The 14,397-nt window shown below is 34.3% G+C and overlaps 1 protein-coding gene across 6 annotated transcripts in view; it reads right to left on the reverse strand.

Moving 5' to 3' along the window:
- The window catches only part of PRKACB (protein kinase cAMP-activated catalytic subunit beta), a 110,192-nt gene that overhangs the window by 27,162 nt on the left and 68,633 nt on the right, over positions 1–14,397 (reverse strand). For all 6 annotated transcript variants that reach the window (XM_045835349.1, XM_045835346.1, XM_045835347.1 and 3 more), the window contains 4 exons: positions 13,703–13,764; positions 11,233–11,361; positions 2,880–2,978; positions 1,746–1,828 (listed from right to left, as the gene is read on the reverse strand). In XM_045835349.1, the coding sequence (XP_045691305.1) occupies positions 1,746–1,828; positions 2,880–2,978; positions 11,233–11,361; positions 13,703–13,764 (373 nt within the window). The remainder of the gene's footprint in view (positions 1–1,745; positions 1,829–2,879; positions 2,979–11,232; positions 11,362–13,702; positions 13,765–14,397) is intronic.

Here is a 14,397-nt window from a genome sequence, read left to right on the forward strand (position 1 = left end):
ATGCTATGTAATGGAGAATCAACGATTCCACTGATTCTGGTTAGAGCTATATTCAACAATAACTCAGTAGTCTTGTTGCTTCAGAATTTCTAAGATGGGAGTTAGCAATCTTTCAAGTGTATACAGGACTGGGCAAAAGTAGGTTTACAGTTGTTCATAAGGAAAATAATACAATAATTAATAAATAATAAGAATAAACTCTGTGTTTTGCATGTTGACAGCTGTAACCTACTTTTGCCCAACCCCATGTGTAGTGTGTGTGAACGGTTAGAAGAGATAGTGCCTCAGTATGAATTATGTCAATCAATATGCTTTCCTCCTAGTACCAAGTCAACTATTAAAGAAATAAAAGTATGGGAGTTGCAAATAAGTTAGTAATTAAAGAAAATGGACAAAATATATTTTTAAATCATTTTTTATTGTTGTTCTATTACAGTTGTCCCAATTTCTCCCCATTGCTCTCCCCTGCCCTGCCTCCCCGCCTCCACAGTCAATTCCCACCCTGTTGCCCATGGGACATTTGTACTTGTTCCTTTACTAGGCTCTTCTCCTTCTTTCCTCCCATATCTCTTCCCCCTCCCCTCTGGTCCCTGTCAGTCTGTTCCTTGTTTCCATGTCTCTGGTTCTATTTCACTCATTTGTTTGTTTTGTTCATTAGGTTCCTGTCATAGGTGAAATCATGTGGTATGTGTCTTTCGCCACCTGGCTTATTTCACTTAGCATAATGCTCTATTTTTTGAAGACAGATGTAGGTGTGGTTCTTTGGTGTAAAACTTTGAGTTATTATAGGGCAATAGGAGGATTCTGGGCCTGCCTGGACAAGAGGTAGTAGGATAAAAGGACAATATGAGATGAAAAAAAAATCACTAAAGATAAAAAGAAGTTACTTTGCACTAATATAGTGCCTGAGACATATTAGGTGCCCTGTATATATTATGTCAATAAATGAATACTGGCTTAGACCTCAGGAAACTAAAACAGCTCTAATGTTGGCCACTACTGAATAAACTGTCATGATAATCCAAGTCTATCATATTTTTGTGAATCTAATTACCATCATAAGTCCTGTTTGAACTCATACTTACGTGTTAATTACGCCAATATATAATGTGCTGAATGAAGTTGTACCTGATATTGGTTTCAGTTTCATTCCATTACTGATTATTAGTGAACAGTAGTAGCTTATAAACTATTACAAATGGGTAAAGATAACAATCTGTAGTCTGTTTTAACAGCTGTGTGACTTTATTAGTAAAAAATCTCATGAGGTACAAACTCTTTTAAAATTATGTATGTATTTTAACCTCAACATAGAAAAAAAACTACAGAGAATTAAATATGTGCAAAACTTTCATAACCTCATTACTATACTATTATCACCTTTTCTATATATTGCTTTTTTATCTTTATCCTTACACATACCTCTTCCCTAGAGTTGTGTAATTAATATTTGTTTAATAAATACTGTTATGTTTATATTCAGTTACTTTTGGCATTTCTGGAAATTCTTCAAATCATGAATTTCAAATAATACTAATGGTAGAATATTTACACTGCTATCATAGTGCTTTTATTTGATTTTTAAAACTCAGTATGTAGCCTCTTAGTAATGTTTCCACATAATTCTTCATATACTAAAATATTACTAAATAAAATGAAATAAATTTTTAGCATTGATAATAACTTAAAAATTTGGTCTAAAACAAATACACAGCAAGATTTTAGGAGAATAAAGCATCAGTTACCTGAACCTTCCAATTCTTCTTAGATGTGAAAACATTTCACCCCCAGGGACATATTCCATAACCATATATAAGTTAGAATTATCCTATAAACAAATACAAAGGATAAATAAAACAAAATTATGAAACTAAGATTTCTCAAAAAATATTTTAAGATAATGCCATGTTCGATTAGAAAAAGGCAAATTTAAAAATCCTCCTGATAGATTACTGAGAACAAATAGAAACAGAGAATAAATAGAAAATGCTCTCACTTTTTTTTACACTGGGGCCCTCATTCCCTCCTCATCCTTCTTCCCCATCCTCCATATTCTTGCTACAATTTACTCTGGGATTTTTGTTATTCTTGCTCTTGCAGGGAACATTTAACTCTTAAATGAGTAAACAGTGTGGCAATAACTTAATGTTATAGTGTATGCAAAGGAATAACTAGGTTAAAAAACAATTTGAAAAAGTTATTAAAAAATATTTACATTTTATGTACCTTAGGTCAGAGAAATTAATGATTGTTAACACCATCAGGAATTCACTAGGTCTTTATCTGATTTAAAGAATAAAGGAGGAAAAAGCAAAAAAAGACTAAAACATTTCTTATGAATGAATATCGCAGAGAAATGCCGACTGTCAGTCGAAGGAACTAAAAAGCTGACAATTTACAGAATAGATCTTTTGCAAGTTTAGGAGACACTTGAGGAGAGGGTGAAAGTCTATTCTAACTCATATAAATGAAAAAACTAGAGTACAAACTACTAGGAGAAAGAAGATAGTGAGACTTAGGCAGAAAAGTTTCAGGAGAAAAAGAAGGTATATAGGTGTACTCGTTTTCAGGAATGTAAGAATTGCTTTATTAAAATATCACTATGGATTCTGATACACTGAAATATTTGATTTTATAATACCATCTTATAAATAATTTTACATTGCCTTTCGCCAATTCCCCAGGGAGAACTAAAACCTTTTTAAATGTTACCTAAATTTATATATACAATAGGATTTAATTACGTAAAATCTAAATACATTTACTTGTTTTTTTTAACATTTTCCAGGTTTACATCTGGTTTAGAATCCTATTATAGCTTTATATTTTGAAAAATTATGAGGGTAAAAATATTTTATTTGAATATTAATAAAATTTACCTTAAAAGAATACTCCAGTCGAACAAGAAAAGGAAAATTCACTGCCTGTAATATTCTTTTCTCATTCAAAGTATGCTCTATTTGCTTCAGTTTAACAACCTGTAATTGAAAGATAAATATATTAAATCAATTTAAACGAAATTTAAAACCTACTATCATTGTATAAGAAGAAAATTACATAAATGTTTTCCATATGATAATGAACTTAGATCAAACAAAATTTCTAGAGTCACACAAGGATGCTAGTAATAACTACCAATGAGGCTTATCAGATTCAACTGAAAAAACCTTACACAGAATTTAAAACTTGGTCTTCAGATATTACAGCATGATTTTCAGTAAGGAAGCAAGAGCTAAGAAGAATTAGACTCATGATAAATTACTTAAAAAATTCATATGTTAAAATATTTAGCTCTTAATGACTTACAGCCTACTAAAGGAGCTAGCACAAATCACTGTATTATGTAGATATTGATTTAAATCCTCAGATCAGCAAAGAAAGAAAGAATTGAGGAAAAGCCAATAACTGAAAAACAGTAGGTAAAAATGAACAATCTGTTCATTTCATAATACCTGAATAAACACAAGGACAAGTCCCAAAAATTCAATTTGCAAAGCCACAAAAGAGGACACACCAAATACTGGTAAAAAAATGCCTATATTTTTATAACAAACAGATCATTTAGGATCAATCAAGCTTCTACTGGATTGTCTACTCAATTACGGACATAGCTGGAGAAGCAGCTTATCCTGACTTCATGAAGAACACGATTCTACCCCAAATGTGATTCTTTTTTTTAATTTAAGAAAAGTTGATCTTAGGGAGATATAAATAATTGTCTTGTATGTGTATAAATCATTAGAAAGTGGCACTCTTTCTTTATAAAGACTTATTGTCAATGTGGGGTAAAGACAGAATTCATGAAGCTGAACATGGATAAGAAGGCAATTAAAGATATCATCCAGTAATTAGTATACAAATTATAGCATGAAAATATTTGACTAAGAGTAAAAAGATCTGTGTTCTAATCAAGGTCTTCTATTCAACCAGTTTTGTGACTTTGGAAATGTAACTTCAGCTCTTAAGATATCAGGATCAGGGTTTATTTTTTTTGTGTGTTTGTTTGTTTTATTTTATCTGTAACATGAAGTGGTTAGATCAGCACTGTCTGTACTCTAACTAGTTACAGAACCAATTAGTCCATACATATCACAATAAATTATATAACTCTATCTGGAGGGTTAGTATTGCTTTGTGTTTACTATTTTTCAATAGACTATATTTTTTAGCAGTTTCAGGTTCACAGTAGAACTGAGTGGAAGTTATAGAGATTTCCCAAAAACCTCCTTCCCCCAAACATGCATAGCCTCCCCCACTACCAACATTCCCCACCAGAGTGGCCCATCAGTTACAGCTAATGAACCTACGCTGATGCATCATGATCACCGGGAGTCCACAGTGGACGTTAGGGTTCACTCTTGGTATTCTACATTCTATGGATTTGGACAAATGTACAATGACATGTATTATCATTACAATATCATACAGGGTAGTTTCACTGCCCTAAAAACCCTCTGTACTCCACCTATTTATCCTTCCCTCCCCATTACCTCCTTGCAACCATGGATATTTTTATTGTCTCCAGTTTTTCCTTTTCTAGAATGTCATATAGTTGGAATCATACAGTAGGTGGCATTATCAGAGCAGCTTTTTTCACGTAGTAATATGCACTTAAGTCTCCTTCATGTCTTTTCATGGCTGGATAGTTCATTTTTTTAGCACTGAATAATATCCATTGTCTGAATGTACCACATGCATATGTGGGACATAATTAAAAATAGGAATGATTCCAAGATATTTATATGAACTGGCAAAGCAAATATGCTTAATTTTTAAATTAACTTAATTGAAAATCTAACTAACAAAAATCTACTTTAATTTTAAATGTATCTACTACATGTAAGACATAAGTGCAACAGAGATAAAGCCAAGAGAATGTCTGCCTTCATGTGGCATAAAATCTATTTGGATGCATGATACATGAATATGTGAATAGCAACATAGGACAACTGCCATATGAGAGGTATGTCATAAGTGTTCAGAGGGGCAAGTATACAAAGGTAAGTCAGAGTGCTAGTTCCATTGGGCTAGAGCTTAGGACAGTGCCGCTCATGTTTTGGTAATGAAGTATCCCTAAATGACAGAGGAAAATTAACAAGCACCCCTGGGATTTTTTGTCCATGTTTTATTTCAAAATTTATATAACATTTATATTCACTTGTTAATATTTCTGTTGGTTTAAATACATATATTTAAAAGCATTTATAAATGATTACTTATCAGCAGACTTATTTTTTCAGCCAAGCACTTGAGGAGTTATTAATAAGGAAGGTAGGTCATATATCATCACATACTCTCCTACCTGACCCAGCATATACTCCTATGGGTCATTTCAGGCAAAGGAGTAGAGTATGGAGGACGTGGAGGGGAATAGTGTGAGATAAGACTCGAGTTTGGAAGAAAACTAAGAAAGCTTTGAAAGTAGGCTGCAGAATTCTGACTTCATTGAATAAACATCAGGAAGCTTTCTGAGTAAGTGAGATGATATGTTACAGTAAGAAGAACTTATTAACAATGAAGAAGGTGAATCAGTAGAAGGTAAAAACTGATATTGTGGAAATTAATGAAGATGTTATTGTGAAAGCACAGTTAATATTAGTGATGGACAAAGTAGGTAGTGGCAGAAAAGATTTAGGAATAACAAAAACATTTGAAAGGAAAAATTAATAAGGAGTATAGGAATAGAAATGAGAAAAACCTAGGTCAAATTCTTGGTTTCTCTTGCTATGTGCTTGACTTTGAAAAAAATTACTTAATTGTTTTAAGTGGGAGATTAATGTCACACAAAGTTTGTGTAAAGATTCACTGATACAATAAATATAAAGTGCTTTGCAATGCTTGACACACAGTATGGAATAAAAAATGGGATTTCCTTAATTTTTGTACTGATTTTCTTCCCCTAACTCCATACACCCTAAAATAGGAGAAGCCAAAAAAGAGCTAATTAAAAGATATGTAACTTTATTAACAGAAAAGAAGATGATGGAGCATTATTTTATTACTTTGTTTTAGCAAATTAAATAAACTTGAAAAAATCAGAATATAGTCTTTGTCTTAATTCTAAATAGACCCAGAACATTGCTATAGAGCAGCAATTTTCAATGTTTTTCATCTCATGGTATACATAAACTAATTGCTAAAATTCTACAGTACACCAAAAAAATATTGTTTGCTGATCTGACAAAAAAATAAGTATAATTTTTATTCATTCACACTGGATGGCTATTGTGTTGGCTGTTGTCATTTTTTCATTTGACGATCTAAGGGATAAGGGGTCAGTGCCCCTAAGTAGTCAGATACTGCATGCCTTAAACATTCTTGCGGCACACCAGCTGAAAATCGCTGCCATAGAGAAATGACTTAAAATGGCGGCTGTTATTCTGGGAAGTACTCTTTCATCATGCTTTATTCCCAAGGCAGCCTTCTCAGTAACTTACTTAACAAGTCACTGTCTTACCAAAAAAGAATTTTAAAAATTCTCCCTTATATATTTTCAAGTATAAAAGTACTTTTTGTAAATATTTTATGACTACAACACATTCTGTTAATTCCTTAAGAAAGATAACATAAAATATTAGGGGCTATAGAGACAATATATTTTAATGACAATTTTAATAAAAAGCATAAATTCGAAGCATTTTGTTGTTGTTGAACTGCTACCACAAGTATACAAATCATTTATCCTCTCTGAGACTCAATTACCTCATCTAAAAATTAGGACAAGAACTAGTTGCTCTCTAAGAGCTCCAAGCTCAGCCTGTACAAATTGGAGTATAGAGCTCCAGGGTGAGTTGAAGCTTGGGTAAGAGTACATAGGGAGACTGTACAGAACACAAAAATGAGAAGGAATAGTCCAGATATTGGGATTAGCAACCTTTAGTGAGTAGACAGAAGGGAAAAAAATAAAACTAAACAGAAAAAGGCACATAAAAAAGAAGAGTCCAAGCAGTTAGGAGCGTAATTAGAAGAGCACAGGGACCCAGAAGGCCAGGCACAAGACAGTGTCAAGGGAAAAGTCAACACAGCGTAAACTCTAAAAAAGTCACATAAGACTAGCAAAAAGAGTCCACTGGACTTGGTGATTAAGCCACTGGACTGATGACCCTTGGCAGAGACATTTTAGTAGAGTAGCAAGATATTGACGATAAACAAGGAGGCAGCTAAATTATTGTGGATTAAATAATTAATAGAAAGTGAGTTAGTGTATAAAGTGACTAAACTATTTTTTCAAGAATCATGGTTAGAAAAGTTACTATGTGGGACTTCCCATCAAGATGGAGGCGTAGGTAGACACACTGTGCCTCCTCACACAACCAAAATAAGGTCAGCAACAATTTAGAAACAAGATAACAACCAGATCTGACAGAAAATCGAACTGCATGGAAGTCAGACAACCAAGGAGTTAAAATAGACACATGCACCAGACTGGTAGGAGGGGAGGAGTTGGGCAGCTAGGCAGAGAGGGGTCACGGCTCAAAAAGCAGCGGCACCCAGCGTGTAAGGCATCCCAGGCACAAGACTGCAGCAGGTGGACCCTGGGTGCGCAGGCAGCTGGCAGACTCAGCGAGGCAGCAATTGTGAAGCAAGGCACTGCGTGCAAGGCGCCTGGCTGTCCGGGTGGTCCCACATTCACACGCAGATACACCAAGTGAAATTGGGCAGTGAGACTGACCGCGCAACCCAGGGTCCCAGCACCAGGAAATGGAGCCTCAGGGCACTGACTGAAAACACCTGAGGGGGCTGAGGTGCGGGAAGGGACTCCCAGCTTCACAGGAGAGTTCATTGGAGAGACCTACAGGGTCCTAGAACATGCACAAGCCCACCCACACAGGAATTAGCATCAGAAAGGCCCAGTTAGCTTGGGGGAAAGCAACGGAAGGGACTGAAATCAGACCCAAGAGCGGAGCAAGAGCCATTGTTCCCTCTCAGACCCTCCCCCCAATACAGTACCACAACCCAGCAACTGGGTTATTCTGCCCAGGTGAACACCTAAGGCTATGCCCCTCATACATAACAGGCGTGACAAGACAAAAAAAATGGCTCAAACGGAAGAACAGATCAAACCTCCACAGCAAATACAACTAAGCGGCCAAGAGGTAGCTGGCCTATCAGATGCACAGTTCAAAGCACTGGTGATCAGGATGCTCACAGAATTGTTTGAATTTGGTTGCAAATTAGATGAAAAAAATGAAGGCTACAATAAGTGAAATGAAGGAAAATGCACAGGAAACCAATAGTGATGGGAAGAAAACTGGGACTCAAATCAATGGAGTGGACCAGAAGGAAGAAAGAAACAACCAAACAGAAAAGAATGGAGAAATAAGAATTCAAAAAAATGAGGAGAGGATTAGGAACCTCCAGGACATCTTTAAACGTTCCAACATCTGAATTATAGGGGTAACAGAAGGGGAAGAGTAAGAGCAACAAGTGGAAAAGTTATTTGAACAAATAATAAAGGAGAACTTCCCCAATTTGAAAAAGGAAATAGACTTCCAGGAAGTCCAGGAAGCTCAGAGAGTCCCAAAGAAGTTGGACCCAAGAAAAAACACACCAAGGCACATCATAATTACATTATCCAAGGTTAAAATGAAGGAGAGAATCCTAGAAGCAGCAAGAGATAAGGGGACAGTCACCTACAAAGGAGTTCCCATCAAACTGTCAGCTGATTTCTCAAAAGAGACCTTGCGGGCAAGAAGGGGCTGGAAAGAAGTATTCCAAGTCATGAAAGGCAAAGACTAATATCCAAGATTGCTCTGTCCAGCAAAGGTTTCATTTAGAATGGAAGGGCAGATAAAGTGCTTCTCAGATAAGGTCAAGTTAAAGGAGTTCATCATCACCAAGCCCTTATTTTATGAAATGTTAAAGGGACTTATCTAAGAAAAAGATGATTAAAAATATGAACAGTAAAATGACAGCAAATTCATAGTCATTAACAACCACACCTAAAACAAAAAACAAAAGCAAACTAAGCAAACAAGTAGAACAAGAACAGAACCACAGAAATGGAGATCACATGGAGGGTTAGCAACAGGGGAGCGGGAGGAGGAGAGAAGGGGAAAAGGTACAGAGAATAAGGAGCATAGATGGCAGGTAGAAAATAGACAGGGGCCTGGCTGGCGTAGCTCAGTGGATTGAGCGTGGGCTGAGAACCAAAGTATCGCAGGTTCGATTCCCAGCCAGGGCACATGCCTGGGTAGCAGGCCACGGCTCCCAGCAACCACACATTGAGGTTTCTCTCTCTCTCTCTTTCTCCCTCCCTTCCCTCTCTAAAAATAAATGAATCTTAAAAAAAAGAAAATAGACAGGGGGAGGGTAAGAATAGTATGGAAAATGTAGAAGCTAAAGAACTTAAGACACATGGACATGAACTAAAGGGGGGCATGTGGATGGGAGAGGGTGTACATGGTGGAGGGAGTGAAAGGGGGAAATGGGACAACTGTAATAGTATAATCAATAAAATATATTAAAAAAAAGAAAAAAGTTACTATGTGAAAGAGGGCAGTAGACAAAGATGCACAATTACATGGGGGTGTACTTACTTTTAGAGGCCTAAAAAGCCATTACTCCTTTAATGTTAGAGGTTAGTTTTGATTTTTGTTTTAAAGCAGAGGTTGAGCCCTGGCTGGTGTGGTTCAATGGACTGAGGACTGGTCTGTGAACCAAAGGATCACTGATTCAATTCCCAGTCAGGGAACATGCCTGGGTTGCAGGCCAGGTCCCTGGTGAGTGGTGCGTGAGAGGCAACCACACAGTAATGTTCCTCTCCCTCTCTTTCTCCCTCCCTTCCCGTCTCTCTAAAAATGAAAAGGAAGGAAGGAAGGAAGGAAGGGAGGGAGGGAGGGAGGGAGGGAAGCAGAAAAAAAATAAAGCAGAGATTGGATTAGAACTACAGACCAGTCTTAAAACTGTACTGTCTAAAATGGTAGCCACTAGCCACATGTGGTTATCTAACACTGGAAATGTGGCTAACCCAAGTGGAGGTGTATTATAAATATAAAATACACATCAAATTTTGAAGATTTGCTATGAAAAAAGAATTTAAAATATCTTAGTAATTTTATATTAATTATGTACAGCAATGATAATATTGTGGATACACTGGGATAAATAGTATCTATTATTAACATTAATTTCAACTATTTCTTTTTACTTTTTAAAAATTAGGCTACTAGAAAATTTTAAATTACATATGTGGCTCATATTTATTAGATTGCATCAACAGTCTAGCCACTATCTGTAACCCTGTTTCCTCTACATTTTCTCATCTATATATCCTAGTAAGCCAACATATTGTTGTTCTTGGGAACATACTCTCTGTATAATAATATATCAAGATTAGTCATTTTTCTTTTATTTTCCCTTAATTATAAATGATTACTAAAAAAAATAGAAGCTTAATATATAAAGCATGAATAACTGAGATATCCTGATTCTTTAGATATAATAATATATATAAGCACTTAAAAATTATTTTTAAATTTTTATTGAGACATAATCAACAGGTAATGCTATATTTGTTTCAAGTGTATAACATAATGATTTGATTTTTAATAGTATGTAGGTTTTCAAATTTTACCTGCTTTAATTGGTATTTTTAATTAAGCAAGCATGTTAAACAAAAAGGCTTCTACTGTCAATCAAAGTAAGTTGTACAATTGCCCTGGCTGGTGTGTGGTGTGACTCAACGGACTGAGCGCTGGCCTGCAAACCACAGGGTGGCTGGTTTGATTCCCAATCAGCACACCTGTGTGAATTGCAGGCCAGGTACCCAGTAGGGGGCACGAAAGAGGCAACCACACATTGATGTTTCTTTCCCTTTCCCTTCCCTTCTCTCTAAAAATAAATAAAATTTTTTAAAAAATACTTGTGTGAGTATTAAAAAATATAAATCATAAAATCGCTGAATATCTGTTATCTCAACCTAATGATCAAGTAATTTATTCCTGCATTTTTCCACAAGGCAGAATGTAGTAGAGAAGCCTGTTTCTTACATGTTAAATTCAATATTTTGTTAGTAAACATACACATACCAGTTATATATAAATAATTATTGGAATAATGTACTCCTATATACTAAAACTATAATTATGTATCATAGTCATAATAATAATGAAAATGAAGTGCAACAATAAAATTTGACAGTGTTAATGGTTAAGTCGTTACATTGCATCTATTTAATAATTTAGCTGATAAAACTGAAGTTTACCCTTCAAGTAAATCAAAACCACTAACCTTCTGCTTATCTAAGATCTTCATGGCATAATACTGTTCAGTGGCTTTATGTTTCACCAACATGACTCTTCCAAATGAACCCGTTCCAAGGGTTTTTTTCCTTTCAAAATCTTCCAGGCCAGCATTATTCTACACATACATAAAAAAATCAAATAAACTTTAAAATGAGAAATTTGCTGTTCTGGCTGGTGTGGCTCAGTGTATTGAACATTGGCCTATGAACCAAAAGATCAGTGGTTCCATTTCTGATCAGGGCACATGCCTGGTTGTGGGCCTGGTCCACAGTTGGGGGCATGTAAGAGGCAACCAGTAGATGTTTCTTTCACACATCGATGTTTCTTTCCCCATTTTTCTCCCTCCCTCCCCCTCTCTAAAAATAAATAAATCTTTAAAATTAGAAATTCTCATAAGAAGACTATCATAACAGTAATAGATTTAGTGGTAATATCAGAACAGATAATTTAATTTATAGTCAACCATTTAAAAATAATACAAAAGACTAATGAGATTCCAAGTTATTGGTGCTATTTTTTTCCTTTGAATAAAAAAGGATTTAATATTTGAGAAGAGAATTATATTGCAAAACAAAACATAATAGTACCTGGAGGAAATAAGAGCTTCAGCTGAAATATTAAAAGGTCCTATTCCAATATGTATTCCTAGTATTGGAATTCTAACAAATTAGTTTCATGTTTGAACTATTACAAACTGACCAGGAGCATACTGACAAAGATAATCGTGAAAGCTATACAGTCTTAGTGCACTTGCAAAAAATTGGAATGAACAGATAAGCTGAGGGATCAGAGTCCTTTCACTAGAGTTACCTCTGAAGAAAGCACATGTAACTTCATTTCTATCTTTATAAGAGCTCACAGAACTAGAGAATAACAGCATGAGTGATTCTTATAGCTTTCTTTCTAATGTTATAATAACCCAGTATTATCTAAAACAGTAACAATAAGGAAAGAAGAGTTCCTCATTCCCACAAAGATAACTGAGAGTCATAGTCCTGGAACAATAATCAGACTCTTTTTTTTCCCTTTGAATAGATGCTTTGTTACAAGCAAACATCTTTGTTTGCCTTTGACTATAACACAGAAGCAAAGAACTGGAAGCATCAATCTATTGAATTTGTTGCTGTCACAACAAAATAAAAAAATACTAGGAACAAATTACATGCTAAATAGCAATAAGTAGTAATTGCTGACCCACTTGTTTAATAGGTTTTAATTACAAAGATCTCCATGAAAATCTTATAAAAATTATTTCCACTCAGAAAAATGTGGCAAAATATGACTTTTGTATAGGTGAGGAATCTGGACAGCTATGGAAGTCCACTGTATTTGGATTTTATCTCTACTGAAAATCAAACCTTGTGTTTGGAGACACAGCATAGCTTCTTGATGAATCATGGAGAGAACAATCAACTCTTAAGTTTTTACTTACAAAACCTGTTTTCATCATCACTTGTTTTAATTTCAAATTTCCAATTTTAAATTGCCATGAGATTTTTACATCAATGTAAACAAAAATGTCCTTCTAATTATTATTAAATTATTTAGATCTATGAATTAATATTTAATTTTTGGTTTTATCAACACAGATGGATTGATATGGTTAATACAGTTCCCAACCAGATAATGAAAATAAACTTCATTAGTAGACACAGGCCATCCCTTCTTGCTAATCATTGCTTTTCATACAAGAATATGCCATCTTCTTCGCCTCCCTTAATGTTTCATGTTAGATAACATCTATCACTTGAGTGATTATGTTTTAAGTTACAGGTCATGCTATAAATCTTGATAATGAGGGAATCTTCATAAAGCATAACATTTATTTAAATCAATATTTCTTGAGTGAAAAAATACTGACGTCAAAAATTTCTGTGCTAAGGAGGTTTTCAAAATTTAACTCACTATTACATTTTGTTAATCATAACTTCAAAAAGAGATTTTTTGCAAGCATAGATGACTTTTTAGATATAGTTTCTAGATCTTAGTTAAGATCTAAAGAACTTAAATTATATAAAACTGATCTCATGAAAATGGTTATGAAACGATCCCTGTGTTTGGTATGTTATCAACAGCCAAGTGTTTGTGAGTATGAATTTGAAACTGCACAATAGGATTGCTATTGTTGCAATCAATAAAAATAATAAATATGCTAGCATAGGCATAAATTGAAACTATCACATTAGAAAATATCAAGAGTTTGTAGCAGCTTGGAATTAGTGTCAATATTTATAATCAGGTATTATACTGGAAATTAGTTCCTTCTCCAATTTATGTATACACAAAACAATTAATAGATTAAAACAATGCTATGGCAAAAATTCCCATGTTAACCCTATTTATTAATGCTACTTGAAAATTAAAGTTTCTGAAAGTAGTAAATTATCTAGTCTTGCCTACTTAAATCCTACTTAACACAGGACTTTAAATCATAGAAAATTTTAAATACTCGTTACCTGAGCAGGATTTTCCCATTTTCTTAAGAAGTCTTCTTTGGCTTTGGCTAGAAACTCTTTCACTAAAAAAAAAAAATTTAAAAAATTGTCTTGTAACAAATATTCATATTACATATAAATATACATGCTTTAAAAACACAGACTCATGTCCACTATGGCTGCTATAAAACATGTGTTTACGATCATGATGCACTAAATAACTGTTCAGTTTCTCCAAACAGGAGGCAAACATTTTCTCAAACTACTAAAATTCCCTAATATCTTTCTATATGGATCACCCTGATCATTTCAAATGTAATAATAAAAAATTGAAAACATACACAAAAGTAGTATTAAAAGGACAGAACAATCTAGAACAAAATACTCATTGTAAATAAACCATTAGTGATAATTTAAAGGCACAACAGAGCCTTTAAACATAAGAACTGAAAAAATCTGGAGAATGTGAACTTACTCATCTGTAGAGTTTCAAGAATAATCGATTTTGACAAAGGGTTATTTTCAGGGATAAGAGTAAGAATTTACGTTATTAGATTTGTGTTTTCTCTACCACAGACTAACATGTAAAGAATACCCATGGAGACTTAAAAACAAAACAGAACAAAACTCAACAAACAAACAAACAAACAAAAAACCCTCTAAAGAGCTTAAAAATCTCATTCTAAATGTGGAGCAAAAAAAAAATGCCTTAATAA

This window comes from Phyllostomus hastatus, unplaced genomic scaffold, assembly GCF_019186645.2.
Source record: "Phyllostomus hastatus isolate PE091 unplaced genomic scaffold, TTU_PhHast_1.1 phas_contig_209, whole genome shotgun sequence".
In the NCBI taxonomy this organism is placed as follows: domain Eukaryota; kingdom Metazoa; phylum Chordata; class Mammalia; order Chiroptera; family Phyllostomidae; genus Phyllostomus; species Phyllostomus hastatus.